This window comes from Hylobates moloch, unplaced genomic scaffold (genome assembly GCF_009828535.3).
Source record: "Hylobates moloch isolate HMO894 unplaced genomic scaffold, HMol_V3 SCAFFOLD_16, whole genome shotgun sequence".
Taxonomy (NCBI): domain Eukaryota; kingdom Metazoa; phylum Chordata; class Mammalia; order Primates; family Hylobatidae; genus Hylobates; species Hylobates moloch.
Window position 1 is genome coordinate 14137701 of NW_026652291.1, and position 20326 is coordinate 14158026.

Here is a 20326-nt window from a genome sequence, read left to right on the forward strand (position 1 = left end):
TATTCTTCCTTCCTGGTAAAATATCAAGTTGCGAGATTCGGTTTCATTTAGAAGGAGAAAAATAATTCTTCCCATTTCTTTGTGAAATCATTGTTCTTGGTCCAACCGTCCTAGTGTTTTCAGTGGATACTGAAGCTAACCTCTGCCACATGCACAGAATGGTGTTTCCACCTGAATCTTTCCAAGGACTGTAAAGTTTCTCCCACCTGCGGAGAAAAGGACCTTTTTGTTGGAGCAGGCACAGAGGTTGAGACGGCTCTGGCAGGATGTTAAGTCTTTTCAGGAGGCCCTTACTTTGCCTCAGGTGTTGAGTGGGCCATTTCTGGGACCTCTGAGGCTCTGTCTTCACAGGGCTTGTACCCTGAGAGTCAGCCTTTCGCCCAGGACCCCGTCCCCCTTCACTGGTTACAGGCCCCTTGGGTGCTCCTGGCTCCCATCCGTTCTTCCCAATCAAGAGGCTTTGCTTCTCCTGATGAGAAGATGCTTGAAGGTGCAGATTGCTTTTTGTGGCTATTATTTAAAATGGCAATCTACTTCATTCCTTATCTTGGATAGTTGGTGAATTGTCTCAGAGGAAAGAGTGAATATAGACATATAGATACAGATACGTGGTTTTTTCTTTCTTGTTTTTTATTTTTTATTTTTATTTTTTTTAGACCGTCTCGCTCTGTTGCCGAGGTTGGAGGGCAGTGGCACAATCTCGGCTCACTGCAATCTCTGCGTCCCGAGTTCAAGCAATTCTCCTGCCTCAGCCTCCCAAGTAGCTGGGATTACAGGCACATGCCACTGTGCCTGGCTAGTTTTTGTATTTTTAGTAGAGATGGGGCATTGCCATGTTGGCCAGGCTGGTCTTGAACTCCTGACCTCAGGTGACCCACCCACCTCGGCCTCCCAAAGTGCTGGGATTACAGGCATAAGCCACCATGCCCAGCCCTGTGTGTGTGTGTGTGTGTGTATGTGTGTGTGTGTATTTTTTAAGTGGGTCTGTCATGTTCACAGCTGAAATACCTAGTAAATAGATGCCTCTGACTATAAGGTCTCTGTGAGAACCTTTACAGAATATTTAGAAAATGCTGGGGAAACTTGCTCTTGTCCTAATCACTCTAATAAAGAAAATTCTGTCATTTTAGTGTAATATATTTCCTTTGAGGTTTTGTTTTCTTTTTTCAACATCCATTTCCTACTGTACGTACAATTATGTATCTTTTTACACCTTTGAGCACTCTTTGCTGCCTCCCTAAATGGGATGAGTGGCCATAGCGTCCTGAACCATTCCCCAGCGTTAGGTTGCAGCAAGACTGTTAGAGTGCTGTTCTCTAATCTCACACCTCTTTCATGCTTCCATTTGAAGTTTTGGGGAGGATTAGGGCCTTTAATAGTCTGTGGTTGACAGATTGCATAGTAGATAGTTGACTCAAGTTGGGGTCTACATACTTGTTCTCAGAGGAGGGCTAAGGATGTCATTTAAGGTACTTGAGCTGAGTACCTTGTTGCCAAACCAAGGGAGGAGGTCCCAAAAGAAAGCACAGGCTCAGTTCAGGGCCTCCAAGACATTGAGCCCGTGGTGAACATGGTTGAGTGGATGCACTATTTCTAAGTCCCAGATAGAGACTGGCTGAAAAGCAATGAGGTGGCCTGTGCCCCTAACAGTTTAATGGCCTCAACTGGACAAAACAGAAAATGAGTTTCATCTACAAGCCCCAGGAGCCATACAGGGTCATGTGGGGCGTGAGGGGCCACCATAGGTGGAGAAGGGAGGCGCTTAGGCCCCTTTCCTTGGGTCCTTCCCAGCCCAGTCCTTTCCCGTCCTGATGCCTACCTGCTTCATGGGCTCCAGACACCTGCCTGCCACTCATTCTGTCCTTCTGCCTCTCAGGAGGGCAGAAGCCCCAGCAAAGTGAAACCTGCCTGGGAGGGGTGAGGGGTGAGGGAGTTGGAGGAGAGGAGGAGAACACTTAGGCTGGAAGGGACCGTAGGGTGCCTGTGGCCTCCTGGAGCCAGCAGTGACAAGTTCTTAGCGTCAGACCATTGGCCTGGACACTGGTCTTGTTTGCAGTGGCCCCACCACCCAGCATGGGCGTCACTCCCTAACCAGGCACCTCTACAATCTGATGTCGTCCTCCCCTGCCAGAGCTTCATAGCCTATGAAGCCTGGAGTGGGACACCTGTATCCTGTGTTTTGGGGACAGTCCCGATTTCTCAACAAGTACATTCATGTTTGTCCCCAGCAGATTCAAATAGAATCAGCTTTCTCTTTGGTTCTGTTCTTAGAACTCTACGCCTGTGACCTTGGAAAGCCACTGCTACAGGCCTTGAGATGCAGCATGCTCTGGGCCACCCTCAGTTTGCTTCCTGTGATCTGGGTCGGGAGCTGGGAATGGAGGCTTGTTGACACCGTGTGCAGACACAACTGCTGCCCCTACCACCTTCCTGCCGGGGTGACAAATGCTTCCTGAGGGGGTCCTGGCCCACCGCAACCCTCCCCCATTGGGTGACTGCTAAGAGCCTAGATTTTATTTTATTTTAATTTTATTTTATTTTATTTTATTTTATTTTATTTTATTTTATTTTATTTTATTTTATTTTTTTGAGACAGAGTATCACTGTGTTGCCCAGGCTGGAGTGCAGTGGTGCCATCTCGGCTCATTGCAAGCTCCACCTCCCGAGTTCACGCCATTCTCCTGCCTCAGCCTCTCCGAGTAGCTGGGACTACAGGCGCCCGCCACCACGCCCGGCTAATTTTTTTGTATTTCTAGTGGAGACGGGGTTTCACCGTGGTCTTGATCTCCTGACCTCGTGATCCGCCCGCCTCAGCCTCCCAAAGTGCTGGGATTACAAGTGTGAGCCACTGCGCCCGGCCGGAGCCTAGATTTTAGATTTGAGGCCAGGGTAGTGTCAGGTGGGTGGGCCCTCTCTCCTTTTGACATTACAAAGCGCTTTTCAGCCTTGCTCTCCCCCAACCCCTGGGGACTCCAGTGGCCCCTGCAGTATCCAAAACACAAATGCACCTGCCTCTGACCCTTTGTTCATTGACTTTTCTTTTGGTTTGTTTAAAGCACTTAATTGGCCGAGGAGTCATTCCAGGATGCAGTTGAAAAGCAAGTCATTTATGAAAAGCAAAATCTTATTTTAGGATCCGAAAGCAAACCTAAAGGAGAAGTGGGGAGGAGTGGGGAAGAGTGCAATCTACCCTGGATTGCGATGCCGCACCCCCACCATGAGCTCTGCGGAAGCGGGTTCCCTTGGAGGGCCGTGCGCCAAGCCTGACCCTCTTCTTCCCTGTCCATCAGACCACAGCACCAGTGACAAGACAGAGGCCTCAGCGAGGCTGGTGTGTGTCCCTTGTCCCTCATGCTTGCCTTGGCACTTGTTTCTGCCATTGCAAAGGCTAGAGTGGCACAAGGAGGGCTCGCTGGCAAATGTGGGGGCCTGTCCGGAGCACCACTGGGCTTGCACTCTCCAGCCTGGTGTGGTCCTGTCTCATAGGTGGCTGGCTGGGATGTGACCAGGTGCCCTGGCAGGACAGCATGAGCTGCAGCCTCCAAGTGAGCAGCTTTCTGTTCTGATGCCACGTGGGAGGGTCCCCTCGTCAGCAGCCTCCTCACGTCCCTGCCAGACTGAGGGCCAGCCCAGAGGCCCCTCACCCCACCACATTCCCCGCGGGGGAGGGCAAAGGTCTGGTGTTGGGGCCCAGTAGCCACCAGTCGCATGTGGCCTTCAGGGCCTGGAGATACTGCAGTGTGACTGTGGAAATAAATTTTTTATTTTAGTTCATTTAAATTTAAAAACTGGTACTCAGTTCAGTTGTAGGAAAACTTTTAAATGTGTTTGGAACAACCTGAGAATACAAGTCTATTTTTTCTTTCTTAAAAATTTTTTTTATTATTTTTTCTTAATCTCAGCATATTATACCTCCAACAAATGAACTTTTTCAACTCTAGATTTCGTGAAATCTGGAAACAGTCAAGTATTTCCAGTGAAAATTTAGCATCTGAATTGGGATGTGCTGTAAGTGTAACATACACACTGATTTCAAAGACTGTATGAAAAAAGAATGCAAAGGCCGGGCGAGGTGACTCACACCTGTGATCCTAGCACTTTGGCAGGCCGAGGTGGGGGGATTGCCTGAGTCCAGGAGTTCAAGACTAGCCTGGGCAACATGGTGAAACCCCCTCTCTACAAAAAAAAAAAAAAAAAGTAAAGTAACTCAATACATTTTTATGTCAATTACGGGTTGAAATGATTATATTTTGGTTATATTGGCTTAATTAAAGTTGAATATTTTTACCTGTTTCTTTTTACTTTTTTAAAGATGGCCAATAGAAAATTTGAAATTAATGTGTCTCAATTATGTATATTGCTGGACAGCCCTGGCTTCTGAGCCAGTTTTTGCTGGAAATGTGATTGATAGTTCTGTAAGGGGACCAGTTAATGGATTGAGAGTAGCTTTGGCCATAGGATTACATCTTAGGAGAACCATGGTGTTTTGAAAGAAACAGAAAGACATTGTCTGTTCCTAAAACATTATTTCTTTTTTTTTTTTTTTTTGGAGACGGAATCTCACTCTGTTGCCCAGGCTGGAGTGCAGTGGCACGATCTCGGCTTACTGCAAGCTCCACCTCCCGGGTTCATGCCATTCTCCTGCCTCAGCCTCCCAAGAGGTTGGGACTACAGGCACCCACCACCACACCCAGCTAATTTTTGGTATATTTAGTAGAGACAGGGTTTCACCGTGTTAGCCAGAATGGTCTCGATCTCCTGACCTCATGATCCGCCCGCCTCGGCCTCCCAAAGTGCTGGGATTACAGGCGTGAGCCACCGCACCCGGCAAAACGTTATTTCTTAATTGCACAAATGACACATGTTTCTTGTGGGAAAACTAGAAAGTACTGATTAGACAAAATTAAACATCCTGTTTTGGAAGGAGAACACATACATTTTCTAGCAATATTTCCAGCAGTGTTTTGCTTAGATTAACATTCGCATAAAAATAACAATTTGCATTTTTTGCAGTGACCTTCAGATTATTTCAAAAAACAAAACAACAAAACAAGATGATTTCATGTATTGCATCTCACTTATAAACACACGCACCCTGATACAGGGCTGAGCTTGGACGAATGGCAGAAGAAAGCTAGCCAAGAGTTGGAAAGGGGACTGTGGCTGGTTTGCTGGTGATGACCTTTGTTCTTTGGGTTGACTGGAACACTGGAGTGTAGTCTTTTTTTTCTTTTTCTTTTTTTGGGACGGAGTCTTGCTCTGTTGCCAAGGCTGGAGTGCAGTGGCGTGATCTCAGCTCACTGCGACCTTTGCCTCCTGGGTTCAAGCAATTCTCCTGCCTCAGCCTCCCAAATAGCTGACATTACAGGTGTGCGTCACCAGGCCTGGCTAATTTTTGTATTTTTAGTAGAGACGGGGTTTCACCATGTTGGCCAGGCTGGTCTCGAACCCCTGACCTCAGGTGATCCGCCCACCTTGGCCTCCCAAAGTGCTGGGATTAAAGGCATGAGCCTCTGTGCCCAGCCAGGAGTGTAATCTTGAGGCTGGGAGGGAGCTGTGTGACGGACAGGCTCATGTCATTGGGCATCCTCCTTTCACTGAGTAAATTAGCTGGAAAGCAGATTTCACGGATTTTACTGGTGTATTTTTCCGGGAGTGGTAGGGTGAGGGTGTTGGAACCCTTTGGCGAACTCATGGACTTAAGAGACAATTTTTTCACATTGACTTTTCCCAAACCCTAAAGGAGGGCTGAGGCTGTTAAACAACTCACACTATTGTCCGACGCGTACAGATATTTACCAGCTGAGACATGTTTGAGAAAGCATTAGCCGTTGCTGACGTGGTGACATGTGACCCTGGATAATGGAGAAATGTGATTTCCAGCATTGAGTGGAGGGGGGCTGGTGTCTTCAGGAGTGGGGTACACCTCACGGTTTAACATCCCCTCCTGCAATGTGGATAGGAGCCATAGAAAGACAATAAGGAGGGACGAGAAAACCATCTTCTATGTTCTCTGCAGGTGCTGGCCTCTCCTGGCATGCGGCCTCGGCCCCCGTTCTAATCTGACTCAGAGATGGTCTGAGATACGCACCCGGGTCTTGTGGGTTGTGTAATTATCCCCCTCTTCTTCTCGAGTACTAGTTAGCAGCATACTGGATATAGAGATTCCGCATGTTATGCAATAGAGCGACTTATGAAACTAGTTGTGTCTGAACAGAAACACATTTTTAAAGGCCTAAGAGGAGCTTTGTTGGTGAAGAATTTCTATAGTGGCCACTATTAGAATAGTTACGAAACCCACCCTCTTTTTTGTCTTCCGTAAAATTGGATTTTTTTTTGTAGACTGGGTTTTACTCTGTCACCCAGGCTGGAGTGCAATTGTGCAACATAGCTCACTGCAGCCTGGAACTTGTGGGCTCAAGTAATCCCCCTGGGCAGCTGGGACCACAAGGCCTCAGTGCCACACCTAGCTGATTCTTAATTTTTGTAGATCGAAGTTTTTTCTGTGTTACCCAGGCTTGTCTTGAACTCAAGGCTCAAGCCTCCCACCTCAGCCTCTCAAAGTGCTGGGATTACAAGCGTGTCCACCGAGCCCCGCCAGAATTGGAATTTTAAAATCTCCTTATTTGTGAACAACATGGTGCATCTAGGCACAGAAGACTGATCTGCCCCGAGAAATACTTAGGGGGATGTAAGTGGTAGGCTGGGTTGTGAGCTGGCACGCTGAGGAGAGCCTGTACCCAGACGAGCGGGCATGACTGATAGCTGATGCCTGAGCCTTCTCTCCAAGCCCGTTGGTGTGAGGGCGGGAAGGCATTTCGTCGCCTGTGCCCCACCTCTGGCTGGGCAGAGCAGCTCTGATATATCCCTCGCTTAGGAAGCCCATGCTATAAACGAGAGGAGTCTCCTCATTTATAACTTGTACCAAAGACCTGCTTAGTGCTGGATCCTGAACCATCAGATTAGAAAGGCTCAGTAGCATCTCTTTAATCTTTATTTCTTCTTCTTATTATTTTCTTTTTTGGAGACAGGATGTCCATCTGTTCCCCAGGCTGGAGTGCAGTGGTGTGATAGCTGACTGTATCCTCGACCACCCAGGTTCAAGCGATTGTTCCACCTCAGCCTCCTGAGTAGCAGGGATCCCAGGCACACACCACTATACCGGGCTAATTTAAGAGTGTGTGTGTGTGTGTGCGTGAAGATGGGGTCTTGCTATGTTGCCCAGGCTTGGTCTCAAAATCCTGGCCTCAGGCTATCTTCTTGCTTCAGCCACCCAAAGCGTTGAGACTACAGACATTAACCACTGCGCCTGGCCTCCTTATTTTTTAATTGCACAAGCCATACAATAAAAATAAGGGTATCTTTTAAAAAAGAAACATCATACTGCTGTCCTAGCATGTCATCTATTGCCTTTTTTTCCAAGGCCTCTCTACCTATGCAGACATAACTTTAGCTTTCATTTTATTGTTTAAATATGCTTTTTCTTTTTTCATAACTCCATTAAATCTCTCGTAGACATACTTTTTATTTGCTAACAAGACAGAAATACAGTTAGGCTTTGGCTTTCATGTTTGTTTGCATCTTACGTGCTCCTTGCTGTCATTATTAACATCTTCGTAGTCACCACGGGATGGCTGTGCACCTGTCCAGGGGCTTCATTACTTGTAATTTACTTAATCCGTCTTTATTTTTGTTTCCGGTTCTTAATGGTATCTTTTCCCCCTTTGTTTCTGCAGGAAGTTCTCCAGCAGCTGATTGTAATGAATTTGCCCAATGTTTTAATGATTGGCAGAGACCCACTGTCTGGTGAGTGAAAGCCGCTCCCTTCTCCCCTGCAGTGCCCAGCCAGTGCCATGGCGTTGGGCAGCTGCTGGCCATCGAGCTCTGGCTGCCAGCTTGGGCCAGCACAGTGAAAACACGTGATCGTTTTGGTGAGATTTTAAAGAGTGGGTTCATTACCCTGAGGCATTCGGCCAAGGGCACATTTCTTCCTTAAGAATGAAGCCTCCCAGGCCGGGCGCGGTGGCTCACGCCTGTAATCCCAGCACTTTGGGAGGCCGAGGCGGGTAGATCATGAGGTCAGGAGATCGAAACCATCCTGGCTAACACGGTGAAACCCCATCTCTACTAAAAATACAAAAAATTAGCTGGGCATGGTGGCAGGCGCCTGTAGTCCCAGCTACTCGAGAGGCTGAGGTAGGAGAATGGCGTGAACCCGGGAGGCGGAGCTTGCAGTGAGCTGAGATTGTGCCACTATACTCCAGCCTGGGTGACAGAGCGAGACTCTGTCTCAAAAAAAAAAAAAAGAAAAAGAATGAAGCCTCCCAACCGCTCAGATGTGTGTGCAGTGGCCGGCGAGGCTACTGCCTTGTTCCTCCTGGGAAGGTGAGTCTGGGTTTAGGTACGTGAGTCATACCATCTGGTGGACTCACCTCCTCAGTAAGTGTGGAATCAGCTGACACCATCAGGGAGTGTGGTACCTTAGACAAGAGAGTAAGAATCTCTTTAGAGAACTGACATCTGTCTTCAGTGGGGTCCTGCGAGGCTTCATTCATGCTTGGTGACGGAGCTTATTGATCTGTCTTATGTCTCCCTGCTGGACTCAGCTCTCCTGGCAGGCACGGATTCTAGGTCCCCTCAGACTCTGATGCTCAATGTAAGTTTGAAAGACTCAGTGAGGCCGAGTGCAGTGGCTCATTCCTATAACCCCAAAACTTTGGGAGGCTGAGGCAGGAGGATCGCTTGAGCCCAAGAGTTTAAGACCAGCCTGGGCGACATAGTGAGACCTCATCTCTAATTATAAAATGAAAAAGACCAAATTAAATGTCCTCCTGGCATCTTACAGAAAGTCAGAACTTAATCTCTGCCTGTCAGATAACTTCCTGGGTGCATTAAATGGAGTGATGCCTTGCGTCCCTTTCACCTGTGTGTGTTTACCTGCACCCATAGCTCATGGACAGAAGTCACAGGCCCCAGGGACAGACTTACTCGCTGTCTAGGACTTCCTTTGTTCTGATGGAGACCTTGTCATCATTTTGGAACCTTAGGTCTGGGGCCTCCTGGAATAGGTGAGGGGTCAAGGAACACAGGAAAAGCCACACCTGTAGGATGGTAATAGACCGTGAATCCTAAACATTAGAGACGTTTCCAAAAGGGACTCAGGCTTCCCTCTGTTGGTGTCTCCTCAGCCTGGTCTCACTGTGGCCTGGCCATCCCCTCTCCTGTCTGTATGACAGTAGCTAGTGGCCTTGAGACTTCAGAAGAGTTCACTGAGTAACCAGCCAAGGACAAAGCTGGTGGGAGAGCAGTCTTCTTTTAGTGCCACTGCCCTGAGAACATCAGCAGCAGCTTCCTTGTTCCGTGGGGGCGCTCTTTCTGGGCTCCAGCTGGCTGAGGTGTCCACCTTTTCTCTGCATGAGCCAGAAGGAAGAGCATCCCTGGACCCCTGATAGTCTTCAGTGCTCTGGCCTGTGGACACTCACCGCCTTACATGGAGACCCTGCAGAGGCCACCCCTGGTCCTCCTGGTGGCACCTGGCAGCAAGTGCCCTCCCCCACTTCACATGTTAGTAGCAGGTAGCCTTTGGTTCTGCTCCCTTGCCAGCTCTGCCATGGGGCCATGTGTGTTCCAGCTTTATTTCATGGCTCCCCCAGAGAAAGGCGGGGACGCCAGATGCAGTCCATGCTGGCCACAGCCCTGGGCTCCAGGGAGGGGGGACTCTCATGATTTCTGGTAACTTCAGGGAAGTGGAGCCTGTTTTGCTGAGCAGAACTCTGCCACCTTCCTAGTTTATTTGGGGCTGGTTATGGGAGGAGATGAGAGTGACGCCTGTAGAGGTTGGCAGTAGCTTAGTCCTGTTGTTGCATCTGCCCTGGAGACAGTGGAGGAGCAAGAGAGGGGGACAGCCAATCCTTAGCAAGCCCACCCTGTACTTGGCACTGAACGTGCATTACAAATGGAATGGAAGACTTAAGGTGGTGGCGAGACACTAGCTCTACAAAAAATAAAAAAGTTAACCGGGCATGGTGACACGCACTCATAGTCCTAGCTACTTTAGGAGGCTGAGGCAGGAGGATTGCTTAAGCCCAGGAGGTCGAGGCTGCAGTGAGCTGTGATTGTGCCACTGCACTCCAGCCTGGACGACAGGCAAGACTCCATCTTTAATTAATTAAAATTTGTATTTAAAGGAATGAAAACATGCTTCTTTGGTGTGGCTACGCCCATTTCCGTTTATAGGGAGAGAACTGAGGCTCTGAGGGCTTGGGTGCCATGCCCTTGACCACTGGGCCTGTAAGCAGAGGGGCTGATTGGAAACCTGCTCTGTCCACCCCCAAACCTGAGCTTCTTCATCTGTCACACATGGACATCTATGGGTGAGGTTTAACTGTAGGCGATTGCCAATATCCAGCCTTTTTTGACCTATAAAAATGGCATATGGTTGAACCTAACATTAAACACATCCTTCTCCCTGCCTTTTCTCACCCCTCCCTTTAGCTCCGACGTCACCTGCATAGCTTGCCCACCTTCCTGCTGGTGCTCCCCCTCTTCTCATCCCTGCAGGTGTCTCCCCTTCCACTGCCATCTGGAAGCCTGCCCTCTCTACCCCGCTGCCATCAGGCACCTCCCAACACCATAGAGATTGTCCATGGGCAGAGAACATAGGTCCGCATCTCAGGTCTGCTGCCAAACAGAAACATCTGTAAAGATGTAGATGCTGATTTTTTTGTAACAGCTTTATTGAGGTATCATTTGCATGCTGTAAAATACACCCATTGTAAGTGTATAATTCAGTGATTTTTTTTCATAAATATACAAAGTTGTACAACCCTAACCACAATTCAGTTTTTAGAATGTTAAGGGGAAGCTGGTTTTAGACTGTTGACAGGTGAATTGAATGTCCCTGGGGCTCCCATGGTATATAATCAGCCCACATGGATCAGCTGGTCCCAGCTCTGAAGGCGGATTTGGAGAAACTGGACAGTGAGGGCTGGGAAGGTGAAGGACGGGAATAACCCTACCCATCACCGAGGGCTCAGAGGGCCCCGGGCCTCGCTGACTGAAATGCTAGACGGTGGCCTCGGCAGGCTGCACACGGAGGGCAACGTGTCAGGGCTGGGGGACCGGGAGCTAGGTGCATGGATGAGTAGGTTTGACAGGGGTTCCAGGGTGCTCTGAGAGCAGAGGAGGCTGGCAGGGGACATCCACCAGCAGGAAGATGCAGACACCAGTGCTGAGGGCAGAGAGATGTATTTATGAAATAGCATTTTCAGTTTTAAATTGTAAAAATAGATGTGTGAAGCTTTTTTCATTTCTTTTTAAACAAAGAACAAAGTTGGTGTTTTTTTCATTTGTATGGTTGCCCAGGGTGGGGCGTGTGTGTGCTTTTTAACTAAATCTGTCCCCTTTGTGTGTGAGGGGCTTGCTTTGCACTCTTTTTGATGGATGCTGACACTGTACTGTTATTTATAACGTTTTATAGTTTGGGGTAACTTTTCTGTTTTGGGCACATAGCATCACAAGCTCCCAGATTCCATATCCCAACAGAGCATCTGGTCCACCCGCTGTTCCCCAACACAGTGATACTAAAAGACCCTGAGAGTCTATGCATTTGTCCCCTTTCTCTGACCTAAAAAAGGGAGGTACCACAACTTAACAGTTTTTCTGTACGTCTCACTTAAACCCCCACACCCATCAGACGGAAGGGTGTTCACTCTTCCTATCCTAGGTGGAAGTCAAGGACAGTGCAGTAACTATGAAACAGTACTTCGTATACTGAAAATTGCATTTGAAATCACTCCTTGGCGTCTGCCCATCCCAGACCAAACTCCTCACTCCCTTACACTGTGTCCGCCCCGGGACCGTCTCTGGATTTCTGCTCTGATGGTGCTGTGGTTTTGCAGCTCACTCTCAGCTGCACCCACGTGCCTGGGGAGGGGAGGGTCTGTCTGGTTCCTCACTGCTGTAGTCTCTGCGTCTCCGAGCACAGCCTAGGCTCTGGCTGGACCCTGCTTGAACCCTGCCCTTACTTTTATATGACAGCTCTTATAAGAGCCGGCCCCCATAGTGAGGCAGTGTGCAGGCTTCTGGGGCCTGAGTTCCGTATAGCGCCCTTCGCTTTGTTTCCCCTCAGCCATCCTTATCCTTCCCTCTTACCCATGTCTTCGCCTTCGCCTGGCATCCTGGGTCTACCCTCAGTGCACCCCCAGAAGCCGAGCTCTCCTCTGCAGCCCTCCTCACCACAACCAGCTACCCTGCTTCCGCCCGGCTGCTCCCCAGGGCAGTGTCCTCACCTCTGCCCCCTGCAGTCTGCTCCCAGCATGGCAGCCCGAGCAGCCCACTCCTCAGGTCAGCCGACTGTCACTGTGCAGCCCGCTCCGGCCGGGCACTAGGGCCTGTGCACCTGCTGGTCCCTCTGCCAGCGAGCTGTGTAAACACCTCCTGTGAGCCCCTGTTCAGTGTGGCCCCACCTGTCTCTCCTGCCACATGCCCCGTCTTCTTTGTTCTGCTCTGCTTTCCCTTCTCCATACCTTTTGGCACCTGTGAATAGACTACACTGTTCACTTATTTTGTCCCCTCTGTGGCGTTGCATACTTTTCCCCCGCTAGGGTGCATGCTCTCATGACAGCAGGAACCCTGGGGTTTTTTGTTGTTGTTGTCAGTGCATTCTAATGCCTAGATCAGTGCCTGGCATGTAGTAGGTGCTCAGTAAATACAGCATCCATGCAGGGGGCCCACTTTTCTCTCTTCCTCTCTCCACTTTTCTCCCCCGTCAAGCTGGGGCCCCCGACAGGTGTTACCCACTTGCTCTCACAGATAAGAAGTCCAGTTTTCAGTGGTCAGGGTCAAATGAGATTCATTCTCTGCCCAGTACCACATGTCTGTCTCCCCTAGGCCTGAGATGACTCCCTGAAAACCACCTTCACCATCTTGCCAGCTGCACAGCTATTAAACATCTTCCGCGGTTACTGATGAGTGTTTTCTACAAGAAGCCTGTGAGAAGCAAGAGCTCACGTCTGTGCTGTCTGAGCAGTGAGGGAGGATGCTGGATGGAGCTAGACCGGCTCCGGGGTCCCTCCAGCTCTGGCTTCTCAGCATCTTTCTCAGCAGCCAGGCCTGTCACTGTGCCACATGCACAAATAAAGATTGGATTTGTCTGACGGGAAGCCAGGGTGTTAGCAAATTACTTTCTGCGATGAATCACAGGACAGTTGCGCTGGAAGAGAGCATTGTTTTTTCTTCCAGGGTTTGTATCCAAGTATAGTAGTGGTTTCCAGACTTACACATGGCCGATCCCACCGAAGCCATTTAGGATGGAAGGGAACAAGCCATTTAGGTGCAGAAGCCCAGCCCAGAGAGCGGAGGAGCTCATTCAGAGGCACACAGCATGGAGGTCCCCATAGGTGCAAGACGGATTTCGCACCATAAATTGCACAGATGGTTACTTTTGTGATAGTCAGCCACTGGTTCCAAGCAAGAGGGTTACCGTCACCGGTCTGCCCTGATGTTTCTTACGTTCTAAATGCCAAGCAGGATCCCTGGGAGCCCTGGAGGAGCTGCGACTCCATATGCACACCCTACAGGGTCCTGTCTGAATACCCCTGGAACCTTTGAGAAGAGCCTTGGGGTTTCATTAATTGCTGTTCAGTGGCCTGGCCCTCTGTCCTATGTTTTCTCTCTCTTATGATGGTTACAGAGGGTGCGCATTCCAGCAGCAGAGGAAGCACCCCGAAGAGACAGGGTCCTGTGCACACAAAATGCTGTGACCAACCTTCCTTCTCAGCTGAGTGCAGGACTCTGCTCTATCTACTGCACCAGCTGAGGAAGCCAGAAGGCCCAACTTCTGACCTCCCCAAATAAAAGACTAGAGCACCTTTTCATCTTTCCTCATCTTAGCTGCCTGCCCTTCAGCCAGAGGCTCACAAAAGGAGCTCAGCCCAAGCCCCTCCTTTAGCTCCCCTCTGCTGGTGAGATGAACAGGCCGCCTCTGCTCAGGAAGCCCCCAGTCTGGGTTGAGGCAGGAAGGGAAGACAGAGTCCTACGACATTTATTCTAGGACAGAAGATGGTGCAAGACTGTGCTTCACAGCCAGTGCAAGGGGGCTGATGAGTTCTGCTTGGGCAGGCCAAGAAGGCTTCCTGGAGGAGGCAATATCTGGGCAAGCCACGGACAGAGAAAGCGAGGAAAGGTGTTCTAGGTGGAACGAGCTCAGGGGAGTGCAAGTTGCTGGGAGTCTCATGAGGAGCAGCAAGCCTGGGGCAAGGAGGAGGCCTTCTGTGACAGCCGAGGTTTAGGTTTCATGGGCCAGAGGAAACAGACCTCCTGAAACTCCTTGGAATTTAATATTTAACCCTCTCAGTATTGATTTGCTCTCCTGCCAGTGTGTCCTTGGAGTGCTTTTCAGATCCCATGGAAACCTCTCTCTCGTAGCCCACACGGCACAGCCCTACCTTCCTTCAGGAGGCCCCTGGGAACTTGTGAGGGCTGGGTGTGCCCGAGGCTTGCTGACCTCCACCCTGGCAACCCAGGCACAGGCTCAGAGTCCGGCTTGTGGGGAGCAGTCCTCCTGCTGCAGAGATGGTGCTTTTAAAAATCAAAAGCCCTGTCTTCATGGCCCTACGGCCCTCCCAGTCCTGCCCCTGGCCTCCAAGCCTGCTCACCGTGTGGTGTGGAGGCTGAGGCTCGGCCACTTAGGCTTCATGAGCCATTCTTGTGTTCTTTTCCCCTACCCCTGTTGTTTTTATTTTATTTCTCCTGGCCATAATTTTCTAATCCTATGTATAATGTGTGTGTGTGTGTGTGTGTGTGTGTGTGTGTGTGTGTGTGTAATATACAGTTTTCATATTTGCAAAAAGTTTTGGGCCTTTGGGAGGGAAGAGATAAGAAAAAGCTAATCTTGCAGGCATTTTGATTGTTTTAAAATTTCCTCTTTCATCCTTGAGAGAGAAGGTTCAGAAAAGCAACCAAATGCTGTTTTAAACTACCCCGTTTCTATCCTGCTTCTTTGCTTCTGTGCTGCTTGTTGGATCCGGAAATGAGGTCTCCAGTCAATGTGCGGTGCTGGGGCACTTGAGCTGGGAGCCGAGGCTTTCCTTTCCTAGGAAGGTGCAGACTTTGGCTGACACCAAGCCCAGCCAAGCGTCACAGCGCGGCCCACACACCGGACTCCGAGCACCCGCGGATCTGCCTGGAGACCAGACTTTGTTAGTAAACTTCCTAGCGATGGCCCAGGCACACAGAGAACGCGCCGCTGGCTGCAACAGCCACACCATGGCTTCCAGCAGCCCTACTCTCTGTGGCCACCGCCGTCTGTGGAGGAGGGAAGAGATGCTATTTGTCAAAGGTCTTTATGTTTGAGTTTTCCACCTGGCGGTTGGGAGGGACCCTTTCCCAGAGCGTCCCCTGCCTGCCCTAGCTCCTCGCCCCTCCCAGGGCAAACTCGGGTCTCAAGCTGCAGGCTTGTGGCTGATTCTGCTTTTCTGGTCTTCAGTTGTTTGGTGCTGGGAAATGAATTTGCTCTCAGCTTCTGCAGCCGTGGCAGGCAGGTGGGGCGGGAGGTCATTTTTGGGGTGAGGGTGCTCCGAGGGGCTGATATTTCAGAGTGTTCTACATGACCTGGGGGCAGCTGTTGTCTGTTGTGCATGGTGATGCTGGGGTATCTGTGGGGGTTGGACTGACTTCACACGGGCAGCAGAGAGACACTAGGGTAAAGGGCCACTAGTCAGAGTGCCCCCGGGAGGCTCCTGCACCATTCCACACAGGCATGCAGCTTAGTGCCTGCCAGAGTCTGATAAATGTGTGTGCCTGGTTATGTTAATGCCGGGGGGCGGGGGCACGTGGTGACATGAGGATTCCATAGGGGCCACTCCCAAGAATGTGAGCCCGTGCATAGAGGTGCCTGCCTCCTTCCCCACGGGTGGGGACACATATGATGGAGCATCCCCATGTGCCCACCCACGGGGAACTCTCCACCTCGAGTATTCCTTGGCAGTGCCTGGGAAGTACCCCAACTGTTAAAATAATAATAAACAGCTCTTCTTGTTGTAAGCTGAGCCCTCAGGAGGGCCCTCAGAGCCGTGCCCATGTGAGTGAGTGTTGGGGTGTGCCTGTGTACTGAGGAGAGACAACAGGGTCGTGTTCAGTGCACTGCTATTTTCAAATCACTGTGACAGCCTCGTGAGCATCCTTATGAAATAACTGGTTTTTAAGTACAAAACCAGGGAAAGCAGTTAGTGATTCACACCAGCATATAAGCTAGAAGAGAAGAGAATGTAGAATGTTTTGAGCACACATATGTGCCGTAGAAGAGAGAAACTGAAACTGCTCTCTTTGCGGTTCTAACCCAGGTACTTGATGCTAACAGTTAACCTCACTCAGTCAGCAAACGCTGGTTAAATAACCTGCATGGGACCACTGGGATCAGACGCGAAACCACATAGCTCCCTGCTTTGGAAGGAAACATGAATAAGTTAGGAGATGGTAGGTGGTGGTGTACCCGGGAACAGATCTTAGTTGTGTGACTCAGCCTTTCTGAGCTGCATCCTTCTAGTCATCATGCCGTCTTCGGGGGATTGCTTTCGGAATTAAGTCACGTGGCAGCATGCCGTATATTAAGGTGCAGTAATGGTGGTCTATAGAAGGGAAGGGCAGAATTACTCTATGGAATATGGTCAGTCCTTCCAGGTTGTGAGGATTAAACCCTGAGCCTGGCTGGTGATTTGCAGGTCCTGGGCCTCTGTGGTTGTGGGGAGCTGAGTTAGCAAGACAGAGGAATCAGTTTCACTGCTTTATCTCTGAGCCCTGTTCATCTGTGGAGAGGCATCACTGTGCCTTTGACCCCAGCAAGGGCAGAGAGTGCAGTTTGGGGCAGGAAGGGCTCCCTCTTGGAAAGGGATGCTTGCCTGCCATTGCTTAAATGCCCAGCTTCACACCTCAGTCATTGTTTATACACAACAAGATTTAGTTCCTGTATCCAGAAATCAGAAAGTGTCTTCTGTCTGGGCATGGTGGCTCATACCTGTAATCCCAGCACTTTGGGAGGCCGAGACGGATGAATCAATCACTTGAGATCAGGAGCTCGAGACTGGCCTGGCCAACATGGTGAAACCCTGTCTCTACTAAAAAATACAAAAATTAGCCAGGCGTGGTAGTGGGTGCCTGTAGTCCCAGCTACTTGGGAGGATGAGGCAGGAGAATCGCTTGAACCCGGGAGGTGGAGCTTGCAGTGAGCCGAGATTGCGCCACTGCAATCCAACCTGGGTGACAGAGCGAGACTCTGTCTCCAAACAAAAAAGTGTCTTCTGAACATGTGCATAGCTACATCTTAAAGAACCGAAGAGTGGAGTCAAAAAGGACTCTACACATTATGTACCAGTCATGGAAGGAAGGTAGGTTTTGTTCCATGTGTTAACTTCCATTAACTGGTAGTCTGTGGAGTGCTGTGTTCAGAAGGATTCTGAGGCCTAGTTCCACCCTAAGTCAGAAAGTGCTGTGATTGACTAATCATGTCTGCCATGGACTCAGAGCTAGCAAGTTGGGGAATTTTCAAACCTTGATATACGAGACCACGGTGAAACCCCGTCTCTACTAAAAATACAAAAAACTAGCTGGGCGTGGTGCGGGTGCCTGTAGTCCCAGCTACTCGGGAGGCTGAGGCAGAAGAATGGTGTGAACCCAGGAGGTGGAGCTTGCAGTGAGCCGAGATTGTGCCACTGCACTCCAGCCTGGGCGACAGAGCGAGACTCTGTTTCAAAAAAAAAAAAACCTTGATATAATGCACATTTTAGAAGATGGTGTATTTTAATTGTGCAACTACTTTTTTTTTTTATTATACTTCAAGTTTTAGGGTACATGTGCACAATGTGCAGCTTTGTTACATGTGTATACATGTGCCATGTTGGTGTGCTGCACCCATTAACTCGTCATTTAGCATTAGGTATATCTCCTAATGCTATCCCTCCCCCCTCCCCCCACCCCACAACAGTCTCGGGTGTGTGATGTTCCCCTTCCTGTGTCCATGTGTTCTCATTATTCAATTCCCACCTGTGAGTGAGAACATGCGATAGTTTGCATGCAACTACTTTTCTATCCTCACCTCTGCCCTTAGAAATGTGTGCTGTCAGGCAGTTTCCCTTCTGTTTTGGAAGCTTATGACTGTTAACACCTGCAGCTTTCTATATAGCTTATGTTGGCCTGCCTGCATTGCATTTCTGCTAAGAAAGGCTGGGGTGAATTTCTTTGTGTCAAGACTCCAGGAAGCAGGTAGTAAGGTAAGGTTTTTCTTAGACTCAGCTATTGACTCAGGCCGTCCTGGGATTCCCCCGGGGGTTCTCCTATTCTCGACAGTGTAGTTGTGGTACGTGTGGAGTGTGTCCGGTCTGATGTTTCTCGATCCCCGCCCACAGTGGTTGCTTTTGACTTTTTTGGTGTAGAAATCCACGTCGTTTTATAACCTGCCCCCGTTTCTCCCTCTGAACAGCAGCTTGAGTAAGTGTAACCATAAAGCACTTATACTTTGACAAGCAGCATGCTCTCTTACCTCTTGGCCTTCGCACATGCTGTTCCCTGGGCCTGGAAGGCCCACACTTGCCTACCTGATAAGTTTGTCTCCTCTTTATCTGTGGAACTCAGCTCAAAGGTTATTCCCTTTAGAGTCCTTGCCCTGGGTCTTGCTGCAAATTAGAAGTTCCTTTCCCAGGTTCCTGTAGCATTTATCAGCTTTCAGATTGCTGGTTTGGCTCCCAGCACATAGTAGGTACTTGGCAGGGAGCTGTCTGTAGGTTTGTTTGATCTTGGCCTGCTTGATTGTGTCACTGAGCCAGTCCTACTGGCAAGGACCCAGGAGGGAATCTTCTGCTTTGTTTTGAAACTATTCAAAACCCACAATCTGGTAGATTTATGGAAATAGCGGTTTTTCTTACGACTGAAATCCTGAAAGAAATTGGGCATCGGCTTCTCATGAGAAATGAGGAAACTTCTGCTCCCCGCCCTGGGCGCTTTTTAAAAAAAAATTTTGTAGGAATCTGTAGGGGTGGGGATCACAGGATGCATTTGTTATAAGCAAATGTTTCTATTCACTCAGCCTGGTGAGAGCAAGCATCGCTCTGCTTCATTTGAATGAGGGCAGAGGTGAATTTCTTAGTAACCTGTTCATCACCAAAGAGTTTATATTTTTCATGAATATTTTTCTAAACTTAATTCTCTACCTTTAAAGCCTTTTTCCCTCCTGTTACAAACCTTAGCAAACAGGAATCCATACTCTTCTAACCTGTGCTATGGGTCAGATTGAGTGTTTTCTTGATGTCTGATGGGTGTTGGGATGAATGAGGGAATGAATGAACTCAGGGTTGTCATCGTGGGTGATTGCAGGGTGCTGAGGGAGTAGAACCCTTTGCTCTGTCACCGAACAGCTTCGGAGTGTTGTTTGTTTTTGCGGTGTTTTTTATTTGTTTGTTTTGGAGACAGGTTCTTGCTCTGTCGCCCAGGCTAGAGTGCAGTGGCACAATCAAAGCTCACTGCAGCTTCACCCTCCCAGGCTCAGGCGATCCTCCTACCTCAGCCTCCCAAATAGTGCACCACCAGGCCAAGCTAATTTTTTTTTTTTTTTTTTTTTAAAATAGAGATAGGGTCTTGGCTGGGCGCAGTGGCTCACATCTGTAATCCCAGCACTTTGGGAGGCCAAGGCAAGCAGATCACTTGAGGTCAGGAGTTCGAGACAAGCCTGGCCAACATGGCGAAACCCCATCTCTAATGAAAATACAAAAATTAGCTGGGCATGGTGGCGTGCACCTGTAATCCCAGCTACTCGGGAGGCTGAGGCTGGAGAATCACTTGAACCTACGAGGCAGAGGTTGCAGTGAGCTGAGCTTGCACCACTGCACTTTAGCCTGGGTGACAGAGTGCGACTCCATCTCAAAAAAAAAAAAAAAAAAAAAGACTCGGCACAAGTGGTTCACGCCTGTAATCCCAGCACTTTGGGAGGCTGAGACGGGCGGATCACGAGGTCAAGAGATCAAGACCATCCTGGTCAAAATGGTGAAACCCCATCTCTACTAAAAATACAAAAATTAGCTGGGAGTGGTGGTGCACGCCTGTAGTCCCAGCTACTTGGGAGGCTGAGGCAGGAGAATTGCCTGAACCGGGGAGGCAGAAGTTGCAGTGAGCTAAGATCGAGCCACTGCACTCCAGCCTGGCAACAGAGCGAGACTCCATCTCAAAAAAAAAAAAAAAAAAAAAACCAAGGATGATGGCTCCCTATGTTGCCCAGGCTGGTCTTGAACTCCTGAATGTAAGCGATCCTCCTGCCTCAGCCTCCCACAGTGCTAGGATT

At 49.4% G+C, this 20326-nt stretch overlaps 1 protein-coding gene across 7 annotated transcripts in view; it reads left to right on the forward strand.

Annotated features, from left to right (window-relative positions):
• CCDC88C (coiled-coil domain containing 88C) overlaps positions 1 to 20326 on the forward strand; it is a 146117-nt gene that overhangs the window by 50173 nt on the left and 75618 nt on the right. For all 7 annotated transcript variants that reach the window (XR_009210227.1, XM_032179522.2, XM_058429434.1 and 4 more), the window contains exon 4: positions 7737 to 7806. Coding sequence is in view for 6 of the 7 variants with exons in the window: in XM_032179522.2 (XP_032035413.1) it covers positions 7737 to 7806 (70 nt within the window). In the remaining variant the exon portion in view is untranslated. The remainder of the gene's footprint in view (positions 1 to 7736; positions 7807 to 20326) is intronic.